The sequence below is a fragment of the Rattus rattus genome, chromosome 15, assembly GCF_011064425.1.
Source record: "Rattus rattus isolate New Zealand chromosome 15, Rrattus_CSIRO_v1, whole genome shotgun sequence".
Classification (NCBI taxonomy): Eukaryota; Metazoa; Chordata; class Mammalia; order Rodentia; family Muridae; genus Rattus; species Rattus rattus.
In genome coordinates, this window is record NC_046168.1 from 27,161,798 (window position 1) to 27,188,394 (window position 26,597).

General features: G+C 42.9%; 1 protein-coding gene across 1 annotated transcript in view; it reads left to right on the forward strand.

Annotated features, from left to right (window-relative positions):
* The window catches only part of Cdh2 (cadherin 2), a 211,572-nt gene that overhangs the window by 22,945 nt on the left and 162,030 nt on the right, over positions 1 to 26,597 (forward strand). The window contains exon 2 of the mRNA XM_032885522.1: positions 9,926 to 10,037. Within this exon, the coding sequence (XP_032741413.1) occupies positions 9,926 to 10,037 (112 nt within the window). The remainder of the gene's footprint in view (positions 1 to 9,925; positions 10,038 to 26,597) is intronic.

The window sequence follows — 26,597 nt, forward strand, 5'->3', positions numbered from 1 at the left end:
GTAGGATTTCCAGAAAGATAATGCAGCCTGTAAGGTACTTGGTGTGCAAGCATAAGGACCCAAGTTCGATCCCTGGAACCCACATAAGAGCCCAGTGTAGTGGTGCACACTTTGTATTCCCAGTGCTGAGAGGTAGAGAAGGGAGATTCCCGAGTCTGCTAGCCAGCCGGCCTTGCCTAATATGCAAGCCTAGGTATCCCACTAGAGACAAGTTCAAAAACCACCGTAGGCAGTGTGCTAAAGAACAGCCCCGATTTCACTTTTAGCCTACATGTGCTTGTATACCCTTATACACACAAATGCATCAACACATATGTTAACACACACACACACACATACACACACACACACAGAGCCTGTCTAAAATTCTGGATGCTTCCTTAAGAACAGTTCAGTGTCATTGCTGACACAGAAGATATAAAGAGCAGTGGTTGTCCTTCCTTGAGAATAATCCTAGCATAGCTCCCAACACCATGCATGAAAGCCCATCAAACATAAGAAATTTGGCAAATGTTTGTAGTCTGATATATTCAATTAACACGTGTCAAACATTCAGCCATCCAGAATTTGTCTTTAAATAGTTCCATTATCTATTATGCATCTATCTAACCACTGAATGCTGTCTTCATTAATTGCTTATGTTTGCTCACAGAATTAGGAAGATGTACAATGAAAATATTACCATAGTTGTATCCCTCACTCCTACTCCTTGTACCTTCTAACCCCTAAAGCACATACTGCAAAAGAAATGCCACTCCATTTCTTTCTTCCTTCTTTATGAATTAATTCTTGGTTTTAGTCCCCTTTACGTTTTTACAATCTTTCTACGTTCTATATTTTACTTTCTTTTGCTGGGGGATGGGGTGGCGGAACCCACTGCATTGTGTAGAGCAAACCTACCCTGTCCCTGCTGAACCGATCCCAGCCCCTCCACTGTTTGCCTTTAAAGTATGTCTCAAAGCTTCTATTAACTATCTCTTGTAGTCAGGTAAAATTTTCTAATGGCAGGACTGGGTTGCAGTCGATTGAACTGTTGGCCAAGAGAGTCCCATCAAAGTCCCCCAAACAACCGAGGCTGTTGCTAAGACAAAGGGCTGCTCTCTGGAGACTGACAGTGGACTCCACTGCTGATGACAGCACCATCGCACAGCTCACAGAGCATGGAGAAGTAAAGCTGGCGCCCACGTCGAGCCTGCAGCCCTGTTTTAGTCTCTTTAGTGCAGGAAGGTACTCTGTGGGCTACCCTAAGAAAACATGGACAACAACCCAGCCACAAAACCTTTGACCTACAGTCTGTCTTGTCTGCAGATCCTGCTAGGGTAATGGTAGTAGGGGTTTCTTCTCATAGAGTGGGACTTAGGTCAAATTGGGCATTGGTTTGTTACTGCCCCTACTGGACACATCTACCATAACCAAGAACCAGAGACTAGAAAGCCCAGAGCTGTAGGGTAAAGTCAAATACTGCTGGTAAAAAAAAAAAAGTCAATAAGATGATTCCTAATAATATTCTACCATATTTATAGACTGGTGCCTCATCCAGTCTTCATGAGAGAGTCTGTGCAATGTCTCACCTGGAGGAAATAGGTTGAGGCCCCAGCTTAGGCTACATTTCACTTCCTCTGACCAGAGTGTCACCACAAACCCAACATCCACAAGTAGCCTAGTGCCTCTGTGTCTCCCAGAGTGTATCCCAGCACCCCAGCAGCAAGGCAAAATGCATACCGTCAGGGAAATGGATGGGTAGGGGCTGAGTTGAGCCTTTGTAGGTTTGATAAGGCCCTTCCTTCTTAGCACCCTACACATGACTGCCGTTCATTCTGTAGAGTAGGGGAAGATGTGTTTTAAGAAAGAGTCCACACGTCTGCATGTGGCAATCTCCATAGTCTTCTGAATGGACTGTTATTACAGGAATCTGAAGGGTAAAAAGAAAAAATGAGGAGAAATCTGTTTATTAAGGACTTAGGATAACACAGGCTAGACTTCTTTTGGTTAGAAAAGGCAATGAGTCTTCAAGGTATGGGCTTGCTTGCAGACGGGAAACTTCCAGGAATCATCATAACTAATCGAGAATAAGACAGAGATGAGGTGGCTAGAGAATCCGTTCACTGTGCCTCTGCACAGAATATTTAAAAGCTTAGATTCTAGAGTGGAGAAAATTAAAAAGCAGGTCCACCCCCAAGGGGAGAGTAAAAACTGATCCCAAGAACAGAAACTTAAAGAAATAGATTCAGGTTTTAAAGCGCATGGTATAGAGACAGTGGAAAAATTTAACAAGGTCAAAAAGCCTCAGTGCAGTGAGTTCAGAATCAGAAGAGAGAGAATAATGGTAATAGGCAAGCCGAACTCCTCAACTCCGGTTCCACTTGTGCCGTTATAGACAAGGAGGTCGGTCTCCAGCCAGGAAGAGGAGAGCAAAGACTTGTAAGAGGAAATTGAAACTCAAGATAGGTGAGCTGATTGTGTGAGAGTGCAGAGCGGCAGTAAATGAGTTCAGATCATCTGACCATCGTGAATTTTGTTCTAGTCGTCTGAGGACTGGCCAACTGCTTGTCAGTTTTGAGCAGTGGTGCAGAAGAGAGTGATAACAGGGCGGGGATGAGGTGATGTCTCTATTAATAGCAAAACAACAGAACCAAGAAGATGCCATTTTTAAACCAAATCATAGAGATGCTGGCATTTTTGCCCCTCAGAGGACCCATGAGGAGAATCAGGTGAGGCAATAATGTTCTGTAAAACTTATGGACACAGCCCTTATTGGCTATTTGCTGTTGTAGATAATCAAGGCTGCTTTTACCCTAAGTGGGGAATTCTTAGTATATTCTGTTCTTGAAGAATTTTTTCATATCGCTTTACTCCTAGCACTTGGAAGGCAGAGACAGGCAGATTTCTGATTTCAGTATCAGCCTTGTCTACAGTGTGAGGCCACCTATGGCTATATAGTGAGACACTGTCTCGAAAGCAAAACAAAGAATGATTTTTCACAATTACGTTCTAAGGAACGGAGATAGGAGTTGTGGTGGTTTAGATGAGAATGGTCCTCAGATGCTGATATATTTCAGTATTTGATCCCCAGAGAGCAGATCTGATTGACAGGATCAGAAGGATGAGGAGGTGTGGCCTTGTTGGAGAAAGTGTGTCACAAGGGTGGGGCTTTTGTAGTTTCAGGAGCCCATGCTTTCTCTTTGTCATGGTGATCTTTTTGTAGAACAGTGCTGTGAATAAGCTAGGTGCTGGAGGGATAGTTCAGTGGATAAAAATATTTGCTTTAAAAGCATCAGGAGCATGCTGGAGGGATAGCTCAGCGGTTAAGAGCACTGATTGCTCTTCCAGAGGTCCTGTGTTCAATTCCCAGCAAGGATGGGCTCACAACCATCTGTAATGGGATCTGATGCCCTCCTCTAGTGTGTCTGAAGAGAGCAGCAGTGTACTCACTCATAGAAATAAAGGAAATCTTAAAAAACCATGAGGACCTGAGTTCAGATCCCCAGATTTATATGTGAAAAGCCTGGTATGCTTATATTCCTGACTATAACCCTGTAACTGGTGGGGCCAGAGAGGAAGGATGAATGGGGCTCACTGGCTGCCAGCCTAGCTCCAGGTTCATTGAGAGACTGTGTTTCAGAAATAAGGACAGTGACAGAACAAGCCACTCCTCATCTTTCTGTCACTTTCAGAAGTGTGCACATAGTGTAGGCGTGAGCGTGTGCCTGCACACATACACAGAATTTCAAAAGCAATACAAATAAGCACGTAAAAGTAATCATTTCTCCATCTCCTTTTCTGTTGCTAATTTATTAATCTCGAAGACTAGGACCAAAAGACAGTAAGTTGAGAGATGATTGTGAAAACAGCCGCTTGTTAAATACCTACTCACATTCTTTGAGATTCTGTGGTAGTGAGTCTTGGGTTACAAGAATCTGTATTTAAACAAAGGTGCCAGATGGTGTGCCAAGCTGAACCAGCTTGGAAACTGCTGGGCTGTAGAGCAGATAACCCATGAGTCAGAGGCATGGTGCCTTAGCGGTGCTAATAGCGCTCTGACTAACAGCTCATCCTCACACCTGTCCTGAGAGTGGGTGCTATCTTTAGTACTCTCATTTTTTTTTACATGAGAATTAGGATGTTTGGGGGATCTCACAGTGGTAGCAACTGGTGAGAACACACAGTCAGGCAGTCTGGTATATTGAAATTACATGCGGAAAACATTCAGCATTCAGGATTCAAATGTGGGTACGGCCCTCAGGAATGTGGTTCATAAACTTGAGTCAGCTAGGAAAGCTATACCTGGACATCTGCTCGCAGTCTGTCTCTAGCAGCTGAGGAGCATCTTTATACTTTCTTGATGTATAAATCCGAGGTGTGCAGAAGCCAGCTGGAATAATAATTTCTTGAGATCAAATTTTGGAGGGCTAAATGTAAAAACAGACTGCTCCTGGAGACCCAAATCAACCTCACAAGAAAACTACGAGTAGGACAGGAAGCTATGCCTTATCAGTGCTGGTGTGGTTGGCTAAAAACGCAGCACGAATCACTGGGGACTTTGTTCTTCTGTGATTTTTTTTGCCTGGACACGTTTATTTTTTTTCTTCCATCCTCCTGGAAAATTTGTAATCGTCTTTACAGGCAAGGCCTAAATGTCACTTGAGCTATGGAGTCCTCTTTGACTTCTGCAGCTAGATTAATCACCCATTCTTTTCTGCTTCTTTAGCACTTTCTTCCTGGCATTATAACTCCGCGATTATCTTTTCCAGTTTGTGGCGCCCATGTTCAAAGTCACTCGGCTGGGACAGAAGAAAGTCACTTTACCTCCTCCCCACTCAGTGAGCCCCTGTTCTCACCGGGGGCTGTTGATTTTAACCGACTGCATGTTGATAAAATTTGTCCATGCTTCATTCCCAGCCCCATTAAGTCTGTTTGCTAAGGGGTCTCTCTAGTTGTCACTCCTCACCCACCCCCACTTCCTGGGAAGCGATGTGGAGGATTCTCTATCAAACACAGTTTGCTGGCCACAGAGACATCATCCTTGCCCCAGTTGGTAGGACAACCCCAGGCTCACGGCCATCTTTGATTTGACCATGTGTTACTCCCCAGCTTTTGACTTCCTGCTTGCCTCTTGGGTCGCACCCCAGGGAGCTCATTGTCATTCCCTAAGCATGTGCGGTTTCTTGCTGTCTCACTTTAGCTCAGACTGCGAGCTCCCGCCACACAGTTCCCTGCCAGGCCCCTCTGCTTTGCTACTACAAGCCGCTTTGGGGGAGACCTCAGGACCCCTTCCCCTGAGCCTTCATATTGATTCCCGGGAGCTGGACACATCTCCACCCGGGAGCTTTGAGCTCTTGAGCTCCTTCAGGTGGCAAATGAACACTCAGAACCACATTTTCCAAAGGGTGGCAAAGTTGGGCTTTTTGTAATTGGAAAAGCAGCAGAGTTAGGACTCTGCCTCTTTCACTGTGTGGAAATGTGGCTTGGGTATTTCACTTCCTGCCAGAACCAGTTTGCTCCTCTGTAAAATCCTGCTATTCTTCCTACCCCAGAGCCTTAAGGATAATCAACTGGGAAACCAATGTTGTCTAAAACTTAACTGATCCCAAGGATCTACAACAAATAGTTCTGTGTTTTTGCATGGCCAGAAACAATCCCTACATCGTTCAGTGGGGTGCACTTATGCTGAAAATCAGGGTTCATTCCGACTAGTGTAGTGTTGTTCATTCATTTGCCCAGAGTTTGACTGCATCCGAGTTTCAGCGACAAAGTTGGGAACTTGCAAGAGATCAGCAAACCTCAAACGCTTAGTGTTTGACTTATAAAGAAAAAACCTCGCTCACTGAATTATGCACGTACAAGAATATGTGAAATTCTCAGCTCCTTTCAGGTACACAGTGAGCTTGAGGGAGAATTCCTTCATCTGCATAATTGAGACCGTGGACTTCCTACATGGGAGTATGAAGGGTAGGCAGACACCCCTTTGTTGTGGGTTGTCGTACCATTCTAGCTTTTGGGGTATTCGAGTTAAATATATCATCACGAATCCTGTCTTGGGTGTGACCCAGTTTGTCAGCCTCCCTGGTCTCACCAACTCTGGAAGCCAGCGTGGCCCCTCCATACTGTTACAACCTAAAATATGAGAGATTATTGTATGCTTAATGGGGCAAAAAAAACCTGCTGGTCAAGAAACATTACTGTAGAATGGCCCAACATTAAGTGTGGTTTACGCTAGAGAACCTTCCACATCCAAAAGTTGTTTCTGTAATGCAAGAGGCTTCAGAGTAGATTTGCCTGAGTACGTCCTCTTGCCAACAAGTTAGTCTCTGCAAATCTCAGACCTGACCCCAGCCCAGCCTGAGCCTGGGAGAATGTAGTTAAAAAACAGGGAATTTACTAACCTAGGACTTGAAATAAAGTAAAAACAAAATCTCTCTAGGAGATTGTATTTACTTGAGTGCTGAGTGTTTAACATATTGATTTCGTTAGTTTGAAAAGGGAAAGAATGAAGTATATCACAGATACATACGTACATATAATTATATATCCGTATATATTGTATAGCCCGGGCTAGCCTCAAATTTGCTCTGTAATTGAGGGTGACCTTTGACCTCTGACCTTCCTGTGTCTACCTCCCAAGTCCTGAGATTACAGTCATGTACCACCATGTCCAGCTTGAAATAGAGACAATGATAGAAATGTTTGCATGAATTAGTAACAGCATGCCTTTTGTGGATCCGTTTTTGTCTTAGGGAAGAATAATTAAGTAGTTGTTGGAAGTGAACATAAAAATCTTGCAGTAACACAAGGCTTCCCTTGGTGTCTGTCATGAGCAGTAAGGGCTGTGGGGGATTCTCTTTATCACTCATGGGCTGATGAGGCAGGCAGGCACCCTGGTGTGGTAGAAGACTGTGTATGCAGAGACTGGGGAAAGGGCAGCAGAGCGAAACCCTTTTCTTTGATGGAAAGGGTACTAAACAATGAGAAGATAACATCCATCTTATTCCTGATGGCCTTGAAGGAGCCCTTTGACCTCATTCCTCTAAGTTTGGACCAGGGTACTATTGGTGCCAGTTCTAATCTTAGAGTTGAACAGTGCACTTATTTGCCCACAGACTTTAGACTTTAACAGTCATGGAGAGCTTCTCTCTTCAACTGCTGTGCACTGGCATGTATGTGCGCACACACACACACACACACACACACACACACACACACACACACACACACACACACACACACCCCAGTATCCAGGATGAAATGGGGCTGTTCTTGTCTTTCACAGTTTGCTTCTGTCTGGTCACCCCTCCAGCTCTGTCATGACCCATGTACCTTGACAAGAACCTTCCACAGCTCCCTCATGGTTTTAAATGTGTGCTGGGGGCAAAGGGGCTAATCCCTAACATTGCAGTGAGATACAGGCTTATGGCACATCTCCCCTTAATACGTCAGACTGGGGCGTTCTCTTCATTTGTGTCGTGAGCTCAGCTTTCCTTTTACCAGGTGTCTTTTCTGTCCCGGGATGCATGCAACTGGGATCTACGGGAGTACAGGACTGGTGCGTCTAATTGCATCTCACACTCAAGTAGGGGAGACCTCTTTTCTTACCTCTCAATTGGCTTTGAGTTGGGTCCCTTTGATTATGAAGTTGGTAGCATGGGGACATATTGGAAGTAATGCAGGCTGCTTCACCTGCTTTACAAAAGACATGAGTGACTGTGGATAAATTTGAAGGCAGGCATCTGTATGGCGTTCTCCTGTTGCATGTCCTAGCCTTCCCTTCCGGGGGATGGCTGCGATTACTGCCTTTTCTATCTTAAAAGTCTCCTTCTAGCTGTATGGGTCTACGGCATTGACTACCTTTCCAATGAAATTCTGTATAAATGGGATCACCAGTCTCATTTTTGTTATTTATTTATTTCTCAGAGCGACTCCTCGTGCCATATGCTTAGCCTTCAGGTTTAGTCCTGAATGCCACGCAAATGTGTTCTTTTACTTACTCAAAATGATGCTTGTCCTGAGCTTGATGTATGGTCCCCCTGCCCACATTGTCTGTGATTTAAGGTACTGATTCTGTTTGCTTGTTTTGTCGTTGTCCTTTTGACAAGGGTCCTATGTGGATCGGTGTTGACCAGCTCTTCTGTTTTAACTTGTTGGATATTTCTCTTTCTGAGTGTGGGGAAATGTATCGGTCCACTCTCCTGTTGATGGGAGGCTGAGTGCTCTGTAGTTGCTGAAACGGCCATGCTTTAGTGAGGTTCTGTACATGTGTCTACTAGGGCACCCAGGTGAGAGCTTCTCTGGTGACATAGTACAGTATAGGGGTAGCCACAGTCATCCTCTATAGACTTTGCCAGGTTATCCCCCCAGTTTCTATAGCCACTCTTAGGTGAAGATCTTGGGTCCTCTATCCCTGATTTTATGTGTTCTCTTTTCACATAGACTTCACTCGAACCTGCCGTGGATGTGATGGGTCTTGTACTGGTTCTCTTCTGTCTGTTCGACTGTAATACCTGAGGGAAGCAACTAGTAGAGGCAATATTGTTTAGGCTCCTGGTTTTCTAAGTGTCTCTCCACGGCCATTGGTCTCCTTACACTTGGACAGAGTGTTACGTGGGTGTTGTCATCTGTAGCTAAGGCTGGTCTTTGCAGCAGAAAGGAAGCAAAGAGAAGAGAGGAGTGAACTTGGCTGTCTGTTTCCTCCAGCTCATGGGCCAGTGCCACCTACGCTCAGCCCACCTCTTCCCACTCAGTTGATCCTCTTTGTGAATGTCCTCACAGATTCATGCAAAAGTGTACCACAGCGGTCCCCTAGTTGACTCTACGATTTTTCTGGATGACAATCAAAATCTGCCACCAAAAAGCTAAACTACCACCCCTCTAGTTGCTTCTAATAATATTTTCAGATTAAATACCATGCAATATTCAGTACAAGGTAAATCTGTTTACGTTTTTTTTTTTTAATTTCCATAGACATGAAAAGAGCACATTAGCTATTAGATGAAATTTTTTTTGCAACATCATTATTTCCAAACTCATATGTGTAATTCAGGAATTCTTTTAATTAAGAAAATGAATTGAATTGCTTCATCCAGTCACTCCCTGTTTGGAGTTCTGTCTTTGGGACTGGGGGGTGTGTGGATCAGTGATCTTTTCTCTCTGATTTGTTGTGTTACTAAAGACTGTTCTTAACATTCTGTCTACAGGATATATGGTGAACTTTACATATTCTTCCTCCTTCTGTGTTTGAAGTTTCATCCTGTAGTTAATAAGAATATGGAGGGTCTAAACACCCCGAGGGTACACCAGTGAAACCAGAAATAGTAGTGACATGCTAATGGCTGATCAGCCCTTCTTGGGGTGACTGAGTTTTAAACACTCTATGAGTTAATGTATATCGATAAAGATGAAGGTGCAAAAAATACAGCTGCTTTCTTAAGTATGAAAAAGAAAGTTCGTTGAAATGATTTTTGTAGTTTGAATAGAACCCTATCCTTTGAATTAAAGATCACATACTGTTTGGTTTGACTTAGCACGAAGACCTAGATTCGAATGTACGTGCTTGAATGTATGCTCGCCCCCCACGAGCCTTCTAGTTACTATGGGTGACGTGCAGGCCCCAGGGACTATTTGGCTGACTCCAAGCTCCACACCCTCTTGGCCCTCTTCATTCACAATGGCTATTTTCATGGAAATGGTCAGTCCTTAGAAAAACCTGGAATGTGTATTATGTAGATTTTATAGGAATAGACAAGTGGGATTTGTTCCTTCAACTCCAATTATCAGAAAGATTAACCCTTTGCCCTCTACATTCTAATTGTAACCCTTCAGAAACAGAGGTTATTTGTACAAGGTAGTTGAAAAAAAAGCGGGCTGGATGCCAAGTGGACTTTCTTTGGAAGGAGGCAGCAATCATCGGCCGCATTTTTCTCTTGTGTTTCAGGCATCTCTGGAGGCTTCTGGTGAACTTGCATTATGCAAGACTGGATTTCCTGAAGATGTTTACAGCGCGGTCTTACCGAAGGACGTGCACGAAGGCCAGCCTCTTCTCAATGGTAGTATCTTAAAAGAAACACTTGCCTTTACAGCGTGTGTCCGCGTGCTTCAGAATGTCTCTGAGTCCTCCCTGTGGCAGAGGGAGTGTGAGATTTCAGTCTCCCTAATGAGACCCCAGGGAGTTTATCACAGGACTAAAGAGAAGCTTATGCATTTCCTATGTACATTGTTGGAAGGCTCCTGGCCTTGTGAAGGTTTTCACGTTTCTTCCGTGTTCAATTTATACTAAGAGACTTCATACAGCTGCGTTTTATGCATATATTTCATGTAGTCAGAAGAATACTTATCAGAAATCTGATTCTAACGGTCACAAATGATTGTTTTCGAATTTCAGAAAAGGTGTGACATATATTAACTTGGATTAAAACATGCTCAATTCTAATATTCAGCTACATTATAGTGAACAAATTCAGCAAGTCGAGCCTCAGACGGGGGCATGAAATCTGTGTTTTTGTTACAACATTGTTTATAGAAAGTACTAGAAAGCTCATCTACATAGAGCATATGTGAATCTCGAATATAGACTCATTTTCTATGTAAATATGATCAAGTTCATTATGGTGACTGTATGAGAACTCTTGCCAACGAGACTAGATCAAAATCAGAAATAAAACCTACCAAAAGCAAACTTTAAAGCCCCTTCCTTCAGTTCTTGTGGGAAACAAGTAAAAGTTGAGTTAGTACTGCAGTACTGACGTGAGCACATTCATCAGTACCCGAGTACTATTGAATATGGAACCGAGAATTGATCAGTGAGTCATATTTAAATTTTCCTTCCCTGCAAATCTTACACATCTCTAAGGGTGTCTGAGAGAACTGCATTTAGAAAATCTGTTAACCTCAGCTAATTAATTTGCACAGAGCTCTACCGCATAGCCTTAATTGAAGTGTCTCCACAGCATGACAAACCTGGTGCTCTAATACCTAGAATCCTAGAGGCAGAGGACTTTGAAATGTAAATGGCCTCTTAGCTAGGGAAGTTCTTTGCTGCAACTTACATTTTATTTTAATTTCTATCTAAGTTATGCTCTGTTCCCACCTATGTGGTCTTTCTGAAGTGGATTTTTAATTTTCTCAGAGGTATCCTCCTGCCCCTGCCTCATTACTTGCTCTGTTAATGAGCACATGTAAGAGTTAGTCCATCCCAGCACTGGGTCTCTCTCCTACCGAGTGGGCAGTGGGCGACTGATGGTGGCTTAATTCAAACCACATTGCGTCAACATTATCTCAACGAGAATCTTAAAATCCCGCCTACTTTCCATGTTCTTTGATTTTGTAAATTACTACGTCTTAGCCTAGAACCTGTACAGTGTAAAAATACTCTGTAAGTGTGCAAACTGTATTGACGTGGCGAAGAAATAGTTCGGTCAGGCAGACAGAAATTTTAGGGAAATAGGTGGCAATTTTCATCGTATTTTTTTTTTTTTAGTAAGTAATGCCCTTTACAAAGAGCCTTTAATTTGTTTATTACGAATAGCCACATAGTCTGTCACTGGAAACCACTGACTTAAAATTAATTAGTTGGGCATTTTGAGTAGTTTTTAAAATGAGAACTCATTTTCTAGTTATCCAATAATGCTAGTATAACACAAGAAACAGGGCTCACCTTTTTGCTCGAGTCTTTTTAATATAACCTAGATAACTATGGTTTCTGCTCACATTGCTATTATGGAGAGATTCAAAATATTTTTGGCTTTCAATTCCAGCCATCCGTCTTGAGAGAAAAATGTATGATGGAGCGTTGTTTTCCTTAGGCTATACCATTACTGGTTTTTTTTTTTTATCCTTCTTAGAAGATGTTAGAGAACATACCACCATCTGAACGCTCAAGGCATGCTGCTCTAAAATGCCCACTCGTGAAAACAGTGACTTCGGGAAAGAAGAAATCCACCCAAACTTCTGAGGAGCATTACTCTTGTCTGTCCACAGCAGTTATTTTCCTGTCCGAGATCTGACCTTAAATGCTTGCAAGCTTTTATCTTCTCTATATTTTTGGAGTCTGTCGTAGGCTGATAATCCAAAGCTGTGCCATTCACAGAAGCCAAATGCCATGCCGTAATTAAATGCATTAGTTTGGATACCGCAGTAATTCAATTTACTTTATACACAGGGCATTGCTAAGCCAGCGAGGGTGATTGCTTCTTCTGTGGGCTAGTGGTCTGTAGGGTTCACGGAAACAATTGTCCGTGAACGTCCTTGACCCTTTCCAAGCTGTTGGCCTCTTGGGGTGTTCTACCGTGTGAAGATTAATCTTAGAGTTACCATCATTGAACTCCCTCTTATTTTCGTTTTGCTCTCTCCCCTCTGTTGTAGAACATTCCTTTCTCATCTTGCAGCAGTTTCCCTATTCTAGCCAGTCATTTTAATTCTGTGTTTTCAATATTTGACAACATCGTTCCTGATGTTTCTTTTGGATTCCTATTGATGACATTTTTAAAAAGGCCTGTGGTTCGCCCGCTGCACGATATGATGTCACATGTGGCAAAGGGTTGTGAAAGAGGTGAGAGTTTCAGTATTTAGTTCTAGAGTCGCTGGTCATTTCCCAACAGTTGAGTAGGAATCTTCATGGAGATGCTTGGAAAGTATTACGCTCTCGTTACAGACTTGAGGTGACATTAGAGAAACCACAGAGGAGTGTGGCATGTGGCACGGATAGTCATTAAAGAGCAACTTGTCCCCATCTTCCCTTTCATTCATGAGGCAACAAATTTCAAGAACTAGTTAGACCCTCCAGTGTGTCTTCCAGATTTCATCAGTTTGTATTTTCATAAACCATGAAGAGAATGACGTGCCTTATGCTCAAACGTTGCCTCTCGTGTTATATTATGTGAACACTTTGGCTCATTAAAGACAGTCTATTATTTTTTAAAATGACTAAATAGCTATTTTATATGGGCTTCAGTTCTGTGTTGTTAGCAGAACCAGATTTTTCTTAGCCGTGTGTCTATTTTTGAACATACATGTTGTTTCCAATTTTCTTCTCTAATGTATCTTATGAAGATTTCAGAGACAATTAATGTTTCTTTAGGGACAGCGTCTTCTGGAACTTGTAGAGTTTCCAGGTCAAAGGAACAGTAGTTTTGTAAATGGATATTAGTGTTCTTTTTAAGTTTGTGTGCATGCGTGCGTGTGCCCGCCGTGCTCTAACTTCGTGTGTTAGTCCTGGCCTTCCACCTTGCTGGAGGCTGTGTTTTCCCTACTCCTGCTGGGTATGTCAGGTTAGCTGTCCCGCGAGTGTCCAGGGCTTCTGCTTCTCTGCCATCTCCCTGCACTGGGATTACATGAGCTCCGTACTGTGTTTCTTCTCTGGGCATCCAAACTCAGGTTCTCAGTGAAACACTCAGAACTATGTCTCCAGCCCTGGAAAAATGTTCTTTATCAAATAAAAATGTTTTTTGTTATTTTTTTAAGATTAAAAGTATGTTACTTCATTTTAAGATCTTCATCAATATGTAATTTTGTAATGTTTTCTAGTTTTTTTTCTCTTCCTTTGTGGTGCAAAGCAGTTTTCAAGCCTATGAGATCTATGCTTGCCTTTATGACTTAGGATCAGATCTATCATGTTCAGGCAGTCATTTTTACTTTACATTTTCCTATTCCAGTTTCAAAGCACTTATTACCAACTCTCTCATTTTCCAGACAAGCAAATTAGAGCTCTGGGAGATTATAGGCTTGCCCGTGATTACATAGCTCCTTAGTCTGATAGCTGCAGACCTGGAATTAGAACTCAGTTTTTTCCCTAACCTAGTTCTGATGATGCTGATAATTAAAAAAGGAAGAAAAAAAAAAAAAAAAAGAAAAAACAAGGTCCACCACAGAGATGGGGGAGGGGGGATTTCTAGGGAGCCAGTCCATGTATCCAGGTGTCTTTTGCCAAGTTTATAGGAGATCCACTTCCTCTCCTGACACAGTGATTTACATGCTGCTGGATAGATTTGGAAACCGTCACATGAATCCCCCCACCCAGCCCTCTCCCCTTCTGTCTTTCTCTCTCTCTATTATCTATTTATCTATATAGATATGTCTTTTAATAATTTTCACTTAGTCCTTTATACATGCCTACTTACCAGACCAAAAAATAGTGACCTCTAGAATATAATATTTAAACTCCACTAAACTAGGAAAACACTTTGTGGGAGTGCATTTCTTGAAAAATCACGTAATGACTGCCTTAAGTTTCCTATCTTCTGTCCACACTGACAGAGCAACAGCAGCCAGCCCTGCATTGCAGAGGCTCCCAGGGTTTTCCGTGTGCTCGGCAAGAGGGGTTGCCCTTGTGTGTCTTGCATGGGTTTCACCAAGTCAGCTCCTCCAGAGCTGGTTGACAGAAATAGCAACTGGCAATTACCCTGAATATGTTCAGTAATCCATACTACTGCACAACCTCTGGGCAGCTCTGGTGATTGTGTCCAGCTAGATAGGATTTAATTCAGATCAGTTGGCTTGCTGATTGAGCCTGTTCTGCATTAACATGGGGCTGGAGGACGGGTAGCTGCAGACAACATGGCTGAGATAGTTTTCATTTGTTTAGTAGGGGATAGGGCTAGGGACACTGTGGGGTGTGTGTGTGTGTGGTGTGTGTGTGTGTGTGTGTGTGTGTGTGTGTGTGTGTGTGTGTGTGTGTGTGTGTGTGTGTGTGTGTGTGTGTGTGTGTTATAGTGTAAGGGGGGGCTATGTATGTGGAATTGGGTATTCTTCTCAGTTCCTTTCCACCTTGGTCGTTGTGCCATGATGAACTGAGGCTCTTGCAGATTGAGCTAAGCTGGCTAGTTAGTGCTACTGGGGATCTGCCTGTCTCTATCTGCCATCATTACCATTGCTTGCTCCTGTGTCCAGTCTTTAACAGCGATGGAAAGTTAGGGCCTCTTAGGTAGCAAGCACTATTTCTGACTAACCCACCCGCCCCCCAGCACTTGCTGTACTGTATGTTTTTAAAATAATATTAGTACCTTTGAATGATATGCCTCACCAAATTTTAACAAATGTGTCATGAGACTTGTGTTATGATTATTTTGGTAAGTCCTGTTCTTATTTAATATGTAAAATGTTATAAAAGTATTTGAACTGTATAGGTTTATAAACCTCTTGTTGATAAAGCCAAGCGAGCCTTTACAGTTACTTTACTGGCATGTGATGGATTGTAGGAAATGGCACAGAACGCAGGGACTTTTCTCTGTGCTGCTGATAAGCAGTTGGCTGCATCCTCAGGTGGTCATTTTTCAAAGATCTTCTCATGAGCAGTAGATTTTTTAAAGTCAAGATCTTTTTAAAAGCATAGTTTTAAAGTAATTCATTTATTTATCTTTCGTTTTATGTGGTTGCACTCTGCCCCCATCCTCCTCCGTTTTGTGTGTGTGTGTGTGTGTTTTTTTTGTGCGTATGTGTGTGTGTGTGTATCTGTGTGGTCACTGACAGCATGGACGATGCTTGAATCTCTGAGGACAACTTGCTGGAGTGGGCTCTCTGTCCACCCCTGGGAGGCAGGCCCTCCCTTGTCTCAGTCACACCGTATTCTCAGGTTAGCTAGCCGTGAGCCTCTGGCTGATTCTCCTGTCTCCAGGTCCTCAGGCTAGCATCCCTGGGGCTTTCACCTGCCAAGCCAGCTAATAAAACCCTGCTAAGTTTCTTTTCTTAAAACAGTACAATTAATTATATAATAAAAAAAGAACTGGAGACCTTTGTCCTATGGTCATTTAGTCATTACCTCTCATTTGGAAGTTTTTCTAATGGTTTGGATGTACTTTAGACCATGTGTTATCAGCACAAATAATGACCTCCCTGTCTAGGTGTATATTTCCTAGGTTAGCTGTTGGGAGAGCTATACAAACTTATAATCAGGAGAGACTAACAATCAGGCTCCCAAATATTTTACTGATCTACCCTCATGAGGTCAAAGCAAGCCTTTCTATCTGTCTGTCCTTATAGCCAGCGTTTATCAGTATCTGTGGATGCTTGGCAGAAATCGGTGCCATGAGACAGAGACAGCAGGACCAGAGATGGAGAATGTGTGTTTAAGTAGCATGGTCAGCGTATAAGACAACTAAGTTTAAATTTGCTATTGTGTTATCCAACAGCTATAGATTCTGGTGGGAGAGAACATTAAGAACAACAAATAGTTCTTATTAGGGCCTGAGGGAGAGTGCCTGGCTGACCGGACTGGAGACAGGAAGGGGCTGAGGTGAAATGAGGTCACTGTAGTAACAGCCCCTTTGTGCGAGGCTTTGTAGACCGTTATAAGGACTTTGGCTTTGACTAAGAAGAGGTAAAGCGTTTTGGAGGGCTTTCAGCAGAGGATGGACATGATCTGACTTCAGAACAGGATCATACTGGCTGTGACACTGAGAAAAAAAGAGGGGGAGAGGCCGGATGGAGGTTAGTGTGAGAGGGTGATGGAGGGGTGGAGGTGGGAGCAGGGCTTGGATTTAGATTTTATAAGAATCATATGTGAAGTAAAAGTCATGTAGCATAAAATCCACCGTTTTAAACGCGTGATAGCGCTTAGTCTATTCATGGAGTGATATAGGTCCAGCTCCTCCCACTTCCAGACTTTTCTACTACAGCCATACCCCAAAAAGCACCATCCCTCTCCTATTGTCTGACTTCTGTCACACAACTATTGTGGCTACTTATTTCATACAACATAAAACTCAGGGGATTCTCGGGAGCTCTGGCTGTGCCACCTGAGACTCATTCTTTCCTCTGGTGAGCAGTGTGCATGCTATGAACCCATTCACACATAAGCTGGGTTATATGGTTACACACACACACACTGCAATGTATTCATCCATTTTGTTATGATTATCTGTTGATAGACATTTGAAGCATTCGCACTGATGGCTCACTGAGAATCCTGCTGGTATTGTACAGTCCAGAGGAGAGACATTGCGTAAAGTTTAAATTTTCCATGGGGAGAAGGGGGAGATTGAGTGGAAATTAGAGGGAAAAGTGGCTACACATGGGGGATCATTTTTAAATAAATACTCAAGTGTTTTCATGGTCAGAAAACGAGTCCAATGGGAAGGAAGTAGAAGGGAGTCAGTGGCTTGAGGAATGAGATGAGGTGGAACTCGGGAACCTGGACGCTCACCAACGCTGCACGTGTTTTATCCACCTGCATGCGAACCTCCTCTAAGGACTTTGGTTATGGCTCCTCAAATGGCTACAGGTCCTCTTTCCAGCCTTCTGACTTACCTCAGCAGATTTCCTCCACAGAAATGATAAAAAAGATAAAAATGAAACCTTTGTGGCATTCCATAATGCAAACAGTATTTTCACAGGTAGAGTATCCTTAACAGTTGGTTATCCAGTTTCTTCCAGAATCTGCCACCACTCTCTCCTCTTCAATGGGGCGAAGATCATTCTAGTATAATATCTACTCCATCTTTGGAGCGTTCTGTTAATCAACTGACTTCTCAAAAGCTTTAACAGAATCATGTTTCTGAAATATTCACCATACCATAGATAAATAAATAAATAAATAAATAATAAATATTCACTGTATACCATAGATATCACAGTTCACTAGTGTAGGCTCTTATCTTCTGAGGTCATTTATTTTGATCATATTCTTTTTCATTCTGAAAAGGGTTTTAAACGTTGAACACCCGATCGGCTCTTTTCAAGAAACCAGTTGATGGTGGCGGTTAACAGAGAAGCAAAACCTTGTGGGAGTGACTTGAATAACATATTTCTAGCGCTCATGGGCATGGTTGCCTGGTCTCCTTCATTCTTCCAGATCCCTTGGCTGGACATCAAACAGCTTTTCAGTGGTGGTTGAGGACTTCAGGTTGCTTTCTTCTCTAAAAGAGAAGAAACTGAGGTTTTTCCCTCAATGGAACTTAATACCTTGTGCTCTGCTGCCTGTGACCAAGGCGCCCTCCTGCCTTTGATGCAGGTTTGGCTCTTCTGGGCAGGACTAGAATTATTTATGGTGACATTCTTTTAGCTCTGGCCAGAGTTTAGATTAACTCAAGCCCCTCCGTGACTCTCAAACAAGCTGATTTCTATCTGAACTGGTAGAACGTAATTTTTATGAAAGTGTTAGACATGTAAGTTGAGTCTTTTTGGATAAGGAGCCCAGCTCCACAATAGAGACTCGGTGGCATGCCAGATACTCAGTGGCCCTCGGAAAATATGCCTGTATTTATTTTATAAGAGACCAATTGAATACAGGACCAGACAAAAGAAAGGAAGAAGGTTCAGGTGACAGTAATCAAATTGAAGAAATGAACTCTTGCCTGTTCTCTCTTCACCTTCTCTCTCCCTCTCTAAATTATGAAATGGTCGAGAAGAAATGATGGATTTCAGGTTACGGCAACTTCACACATTTGCTAAGACTGTCTGTACTCCAATCCTTGGCCCATGCTTTCCGTGGAATAGAATTTCTTAATGTCCAGCAATGGAGAAAGTGCGTGCTTGCAGCTGAAGCGCAAAGGCAGAAACAAGAGTCGGAGCATCGCGGTTTCCACCACTTCAGATCCCTCTCTGGACATTCTTTTTTTTTTTTCCATGTAGAAAATGACCTGCCTTTAAAAATCACATGTGTTATCAAAAATGTGGGTTTTACATCTTACGGAGATACGAACAATTGTATAGGTGCATATGACATGGAATTAGAATCAAAACCAAACTGTATAGGGCCCAGGGGACCAAGAGGGCCATGGAGGTGAGAAATGGGAGGGAGAGAAGAGTATGTTCAGCACAGTGCTTACTTTACCCATGAATATTCACAGTGCAACTATTTTCAAAAAGCATATACTTAGTGTGCATTCATACCAATAAATGATTGTCCCTAAAATGACAGGCTATAAAACCAGGATGCACGCCTGACTGTGTTTATTGATATAAACACATTTCTTTGCAACCACCAGGTTTCTCCTGTTTATAGGAGTCTGCACTTTCTTTTGTCTCCTCTCCTGCCTACTGCACCCTGGGTCTTTTGGACTTTGTCTTCTAGAGACAGCCGGTGGGTTATTTACATTTTATTAGCTTTTTGAAAGTTTCCAGCATTTTTATTATTTATGTGTATTTGTATGAGGTTGTGGGAGCTTATGTGCCCTACATGCATGCAGGATCCTGTGTAGCAGAAGAGGGCATCAGATACCTGTATCTGGAGTTACACATGTTATGTGCTCCTCATAGATTCTGGGAATTGAATCCTGGACCTCTTGAAGAGTATCCAGTGCTTTAAGCCCCTGAGCCATCTCTCTAGCCTCTAATATTTTTTATAATCTTTGCCTTCCCCAACTCCTTCCAGGTCTTCCCCTACCAATCCAACTTTTTTTTCTTTTTCTTTTTCTTTCTTTTTTCTTTTTGTTTGTTTGTTTGCGAGCCTCGGGTTTCCAAGCCGTCTCTGCAGCACTGAAGCTTCATTTTAAGTCTCTGGTTGTTGAACCTTTACAGGTAACTCTGATCACACATCCTCTCATGGAAGGGAAATCATTCATGGCATCCTCTGGAATGCTTCCTTCTTTGGGCTATAAGGTTTCTTTTGTGGATGTTTGTGGATGCTGAACTGTGTTATTTTTGTGAGGGGTGGTTTTTTTTAGGTGTCTTACCAGACGGGATTGCCATTAATGTGGTATCCATCCTTTGCGATGAATTGAGAATGAAGTTGGAAGTTGAGCGACTTTTTAAAGACTTGTGCTTATAGTACCCAGATGGCCCCACCCCATGTCCTCTCTAGGAGGAGTTCCGTGCACCAAGATGTGTTGCACACAGGTGGAAGGTTTCCACGAGGGCAAGGAAGGCCCCTTAACTAACGCGCTAACCACCGCTAGGTTGTGCTCTTTGCTGGCTGACTTTGCTTGTCTCATGCTCATTTTCTCTAATTCAGCCTTTTTTTCTCTCTCAAGGGTTTGTATTAAAAACACAGCAAGTAACTCTCCCAAAGTTCCATTATTTTAGCTTTTCAAACCCCAGGACCATTCATGTTCACATTGTAAGTTACCACAGGAACATATGACAGACTTTTGGGTCCTGGTGTCTTGCCTTCAGGCTGATGAAGGTAGTGACACCAACACTGGCACAGTTGGCCCTCGTTCGCGTTTCAGCAGCAGGAAACCAGGTGTATCCAGCTGTTTGTGTTCAGATGTCAAACCGCGTCAGTCCACATGTGTAACTGGAAATAATGGATACTGTACATTTGTCTCCTCCCCGCCTTTTAGGTAGAATCTACTTTTCTCCTTGGATTAATGGGTTCCCCTAACATCTGGATCAAATGATATCTTGTACACACTCTTAATTAGTTTTATTTTAAGCACCTGCACATCTATTTCTTTCAAATAAAGAGCATAGGCAGTTCTAATGAAAGTGTTAAGTAAATGAAGACGGGTTCTTTCCTTACCCCCATGACAGTTAGAATAAAAGAAGGAAACGAGCTAAGGAAAATAGCCCATACATTTTATTTCTCCGTTGGTCTTTTTTAAAAAAAAAAACAAATATTTTCTTTTTACTTATGTGTCTGTGTCTGAATGGATGTGCCCAGGGAGACCAGGGAGAGTGCGTGGAGATCACTTGTAGCTGGAGTTACAGTTGTAACTCTCCTGATGTAGGAGCTGCAGACCAGCTTAGGTCCTCTGGAAGGGCAAGTGTTCTTCCTACTGAGTCCTCTCTCCATCCCTGAGCTCAGCCAATTCTTGGTGCTCAACCGAAACCTGGCTGCGTTGCTTACCTGACGCAGGTGTAGTCTGAGCAAAGACACGCTAGGTGGGGAGGCAGCCCCTAGCTGACCGTTCTGCCTTTGACACGTAATGGGGATCAGCTGGTCTTCCTGAGGTTCCCTTCTCTCCTCCATACGTGGCCTTAGTAACCACTCTGTCATATTATTATTCTCACAACCTACACAACAGGACCCACGATTATCATGTAGTTTGGGATTTCAAGAAGAACTTCAAAACGAAGTCTTCTCAAATTTAGCATGAATTGTATTTTTAAAGAAAGGAATGGAGATAAGGGGGATTCTCAGGGCCGAGGAAATATTCGTGTTATGTAGACTCATTCAACAAATCTTTGCATGAAGAAATTGCTTGGAAAATGTTATTGCCCAGCCGAGACTGATGCATTGTGAGCGTAAGGAAAATAGTAATAATTCACGATGGCCATTTACATTAAGTGCTTTTCTACGCAATTTTAAAGGGCAAAAAGTGGGGGCTCACCTTAATGAAATATCAGAGAAAAGTCTCCACAGAATTGATTATTTGTCGTCTTAATTCTTTTGTAAAATCAAACCCTCCGGATTTTCAAATTTTGCATGTATGTAATTATTCCATCAGTTCAGTCACTTAGGTCTGCCCTGGCTTCCTTCGCTGACTTGTCATTCATTCAGTGCAACATAAAGTCATTGAAGCAGCTCCTTGCATTTATATTGTGAGGAAATGGTCCTTCGAGAGCTAAGTGCTACTCAGCTGAAAAAGACCCAGCGTGGTGTTCTGGGCAGTTACTTATTATAGACACCGGGATTTCTCGACCCATTGTACTATCACAGTCCCCCAGTTTTAGTCATTTTACATTTAAACATCCTAAATACTTATCTCACCCTGAATATTATAGCAGTATTTTCCAAGCAACCATTTAAGGAAAAGGGCTGTTTCTTTTGTTAGTGGTTGGTAGATGGCTTCTGTGGTCACATGTGGCAATGTCAGTGTAAAAGTTTGTAAGGAACGCCTGGCCTTTGACATTCGGAACAATTAATGTGTGTTTCAGTCTCATAGCACCTCATACATCCGCAACAATTTCATGTGTGATATATTAGTTTCTGAGCTCTGCAACTCAGAACTCAGGCCGTTCAGGATTCAGGTGTTTCTACGCAATGCTAAGTCCTCAGGGAGAAAGTGATTCTCTGGAACCATCAGTGAATAAGAAGCTGAGTGGGATCAGGAATCGTGTTCCAACTTCTCCCCACATGCACAGGAGTTTGCCTCTGATAGAACATGTTGGGGACCCGGTCCTTGCTTGTGACTCACACCCAGCACATACATGTTTAGGTTTCTGATCTTCACGATAGGCAAGGTACAAAGTCACTTTCCCATGGCCACAGAAACTTTCTCGGTTTCCTGAAGGAGCTGCTGAGGTCCCTCAAGGCTGTGTGGGGTTCTCAGTGCTGCACTTCTGCCTTTTAGAACCATGATGGCTTTAGTTTTACTATACGTTTTTAAAGTCTTCTTAGGGGAAAGGTCACGGAAAGGGCCGAGTAGCTTGCGTCACCAGCCTGTTTGTTTTTTAATTGAAGAAGCATAAATTTATTTCTGTGGAGCATAAGAAAAGACGCACACAGCCTTGTGAGGCAATGCTTCGCTGTTCGCTGGGGGCAGCAGCCACGGTCACAGATACAGACAAAAATCATTTATACTGAAGGTATAGCCTATGAAAGCAGTACAAAACAATAAAAAATGCATGCTTTTCAAGCAAGAGATTTTTTTTTTAGCTTAATAATGATACTTTTTCATCAGTGTTTTACATGTTCCAAAGCCCTTGGTTGCCCTTTAATCTTTAATATACCTCTGTAAAAATGCTGAAGTAGATAAGTGCATTGAGATACAGTGAGATTTATGGATTTAAAGATGACACATTCGGAAATCAAGGTGTCAGGATTTGAACCCAGGTCTCTGGTGTCTATCTGCCTGCACTGATGTACATGCCTGAAGAGTCCTTGTGTAAGCAAGGGATTCCCGTGATGTTTCAGAAGTATTCTCTGAAGAGGAGCAATTTCCAAAGATAAGGAGCATGCCTATAAGTCCAGATTGTATAATTTATATTATTATTATTTTTGAAAATTATGTATATGTGTGTGCATGCCATGTGTATGAAAGTGTCCACAGAAGCCAGAAAGTCGTGTCAGGCGCTATAGGGCTGCAGGCACAGGTGGTTATAAGTTGCTCTGTATTGGTGTTGGGAACTGTACTTGGGTTCTCTTCTAAAACAGCAAGACAGGGCAGTTACCTGCTCTCCCCCACAAGTTTCATTTAGTTGTTCTTGTTAAAGAAGACTTCCCAGAAATATAGACCACGTCCTGGACTTACCTGCATGACTGAGTGGGGAATGTGTTGCCTTGGGTGGAGTACTCTGAGGATTTGTGGAGAGGGCACTCTGAGTGATGTTCTTATTTAACACTGTGAACACAATGACTGCCACTCTGGAAGTGACATGTGTGGACATCACGGTGAGCTCCCCAGAGAGCTCTCCCTCCAGCAAGCATTTGAGAAGCTATGTTCTGCTAATTACTTGGTTCAGCTTGGGGAGGAAACAAGTCCATCTCTGCTTCCAGAGATGAGGCATCATGGCCTCCCTTTGCCGTTCGTTCTTTCCTTTGCTTGGAGAAAAGGAAGCACTCTCAGGAGTCCCTGTCAGCTGTACACTTCCTAGTAGAGTGGAAAGAAATCTGTCCCTAAGTGAAATTACTGAACTGCTGAATTAATATGATCCAGGAGCTCCTTCTACCCCTGGGCCTCTAGTCCTGTTAGCTGATAAGCTCCATCGATTGTGTAAGGCAGCGTGAGATGAGTTTTCTGTTGCATGCAGTGAGTTGCATCCTAACTGATACTAGGTCCCACGGAAGGTCTCAATGAGGTTGTGAGCACAGGCTTTGAGCCTTTCGGGGAATTAAGAGGGATGTGGTTGGAAAGGAAGGGAAGGGAAGTATTAAGGTAGGAATACAGACTGCTGCTTTGGGGTCAGGAGACTGGATTGCTGTGCTGCTCTGCTCAGGGTCAGCTGTCTAAGGTCGGGACTATGCTAGGCTCTGTCCTGTACCTCCACTAACTACTGTAAGAGCAGAAACCCTGGGCTTCTTGGTATTATCGTGTAGAAGAAATAAGCAAGTCCGAATATAAGTGTGTGTGGGAGATTCACGGTGAAGCACAAAATTATATCAAGGAGTATTAGTTCTTCCAGACCCTAGTGTTGATTTTTTCTTTTAATGTGAAGAACTTAGAAATTTAGCAAGATGAAAGATGGAAACATGATGCTAGCTTGGAAGTAGGCAGAAGGTTTGGGGGTAAAAGGAGATTTTAAAAGAGCTATAGAGACTCCTTTTCTGGTCATACAAAGGCCTTGGAAACAGTTTCTTTCCTGCCACGGCCTTTGTGTTTTCACCCTCTCCAAATGGACTTTTTCCCCAAATGTCTTCCAAAATATTTTGGTTTTGTTGTAAAATGAAAGATTGAGTATAAAGAATAAAGATCCAGAGCGTTTTCTAGGTCACATCTTCATATAAGGTTCTGTGAGGGAGGTGCCATGTTGAAGATGCTCTCACGGGTCCCTGGCCCTTGCTCAGATGGACGGGAGACCCTGTCCTTCAGCAGCTGGTGAGGGACTTCGCCCCCAGGCCCAGGGTTTCACAAGTCGCTGCGAAGTCTTCATGGTGCCAGCGTCTGAAAGGGTGACAGAAAACACACTACCCAAGAAAAATACTCCTTTTCCTGGCAGAAGATAATATTCCAGTAATTTTTAAGTCAGTGTATTGGATTATGAATAACTCGATACCGTTACAGGCTTTAATGTAGGATACTCCTTCGGGCTTTTAGATGTAGGCTGTTTGGACACCGAATTATAAGGCTTTTTTTGGTCTTAAGTAGCATCTGCCTTCTCCAAGTGTTCTTTACATGTCTGGCTAGCTGAGGAAATGGTCTGAAGAGCAGTTTCTAAAAGCGAAGACTCAGGTGAGTGGAGGAGCGCGTGCAAACCGTCCATGTGTCTGATTGTGCACGTTTAATTAACACGGTCACGCAGTCGTTCTGAGGTAGCTAGCTCATCGGAACATGGGTTTGCTGGGACCTGGGGTCTTTACACTTGTAATGCTCGCGCTGACTCGGCATCCTGCACGAGCTTCACGTTCATGGCTTGGGTGCTTCAATCTAGGCCACGTCGCAGGACGGGTAACTGCTCCTCCAGTCTCACTCGGCCTTTGACGTCTTGGTAGAATTATAGATCTCTGCACCCCTGAGCAAGTGGCATAATCCCCACCTAGATATCGGGATGTTTTGTGTGGATTGGTTCTTGCCTGCCTTACAATCACCTGAGAGGTGAGAGTACACACCGTGACTGTCTGCTTTATAGAAGAAAAGTAAAGTCACAAGACGTAGGAGTTTATCGCTCTCCCTGTGAAGTGGTAGAGCTCAGTGTCCTGTTGTTTCACCAAGTCTGCTTCGTTGTTTAGCGCACCATTTTGTATAGTTCTGGTTCCCCTGCAATGACTCAATTCTAATTGCCAAGATGCGTGGCACTCCGGTTTTAGAACATTAGTTTCTATTTTCCAACTGGCGGACTGGACTGTGACTTAACCTAGACTCTCCTTAAGTAAAACAAATCTTAATGTGTTAGTTTTGTTCTGCGTACTAATTGTACGCCAGACTTCTTACAAGTGTTTTAGACAGTTACCACAATACATTGTATTTGCGAAAGCTGTAGGTAGATCTTTATATACATTGGTTGTGTTTTTATTTTACGACCTCAGAAGTCTTACAGCTATGATTTAAGAATGTGAAACTGCTGGCATTAAACTGCCATAGAGAAAAGTAACTTAGGTTTAGGAGAACTTCAGCTTGGTCTTGATGTTATTTTAGAATGCAAATAATAATTTTCATCAGGGCAACTATGAACCAGAGGTGATGCAAAGGCCATTCTAGGGTCTGTTTGCATATTTCAAGGACGGGGTTCCCAATGCAAGGTGCTCACCTCCTCTTGAGTAGACAGGGTACACACAGTGCTGTATGAGGAGGTCTGTTGTAATCAGATATTGGGGGGCGGAGAGCCAGCCGTTGTTTGCATCTGGAATTATTTTCCAAATTGAATTTTGAATCTAAGCAAAACAGAAATTCAAATTGGCTTCTGGATTATACCACTGGCAGAGTGGAATAAGTCACGTGGTTTATGAGGGTACAGCTGAGTTCATCAGGATGTGTTGCTTCCTGTCCTTCTGTGGGACTGATTTTGCGGCTGAGTCCCAATAGGACCTCCGAGCTTTGTAATTCTTGCATTAGCGTAAAACCTTCACTATGGTAGCCAACCAGCAAAACTTCCTTGGAGAGTGGGCACGCAGTGCACACTGAGAGGTAAACACTGGGGGCTTTAGGTGGTGTCTGACACATCCTATTACCCACATAGCTGTTGATAGATACTAATATTTTATGTAAGAGATCACAAGACCTGATGGTAAGTTTTTCGACCCTAATGACATATCCTGGTGCAGTTTGCATTCGCTTGCTTTTCTTCCACATTTGATTGTAGGAAAAGTCAAACGAGGAACTGTAGAGCCGCAGCGTCAAATTAGTGATTAAAAGTTCAGAGATTATCCGAGTATCAGAATTTAAAAACATATAAAAATTTCACAATAAGATTTATAGAATAGCGTGAAATCTTTTAAAGAATTAAAAAAAATATGTCAGGTGAATTTAAAAATAAATCAGGTGAGCGGCCATCAGTGACATATAAAAGTATCTTTGCAGTGCCTTTAAAGTGTCATGGTGTGCTGCCTTTGTATAGTGGTCACTTTTTGTTGATTCTTCTGGGCCTCTGGCCTAAGCAAACTGGTGATATCCCAGGACGGCAGCCAATCTGTCATC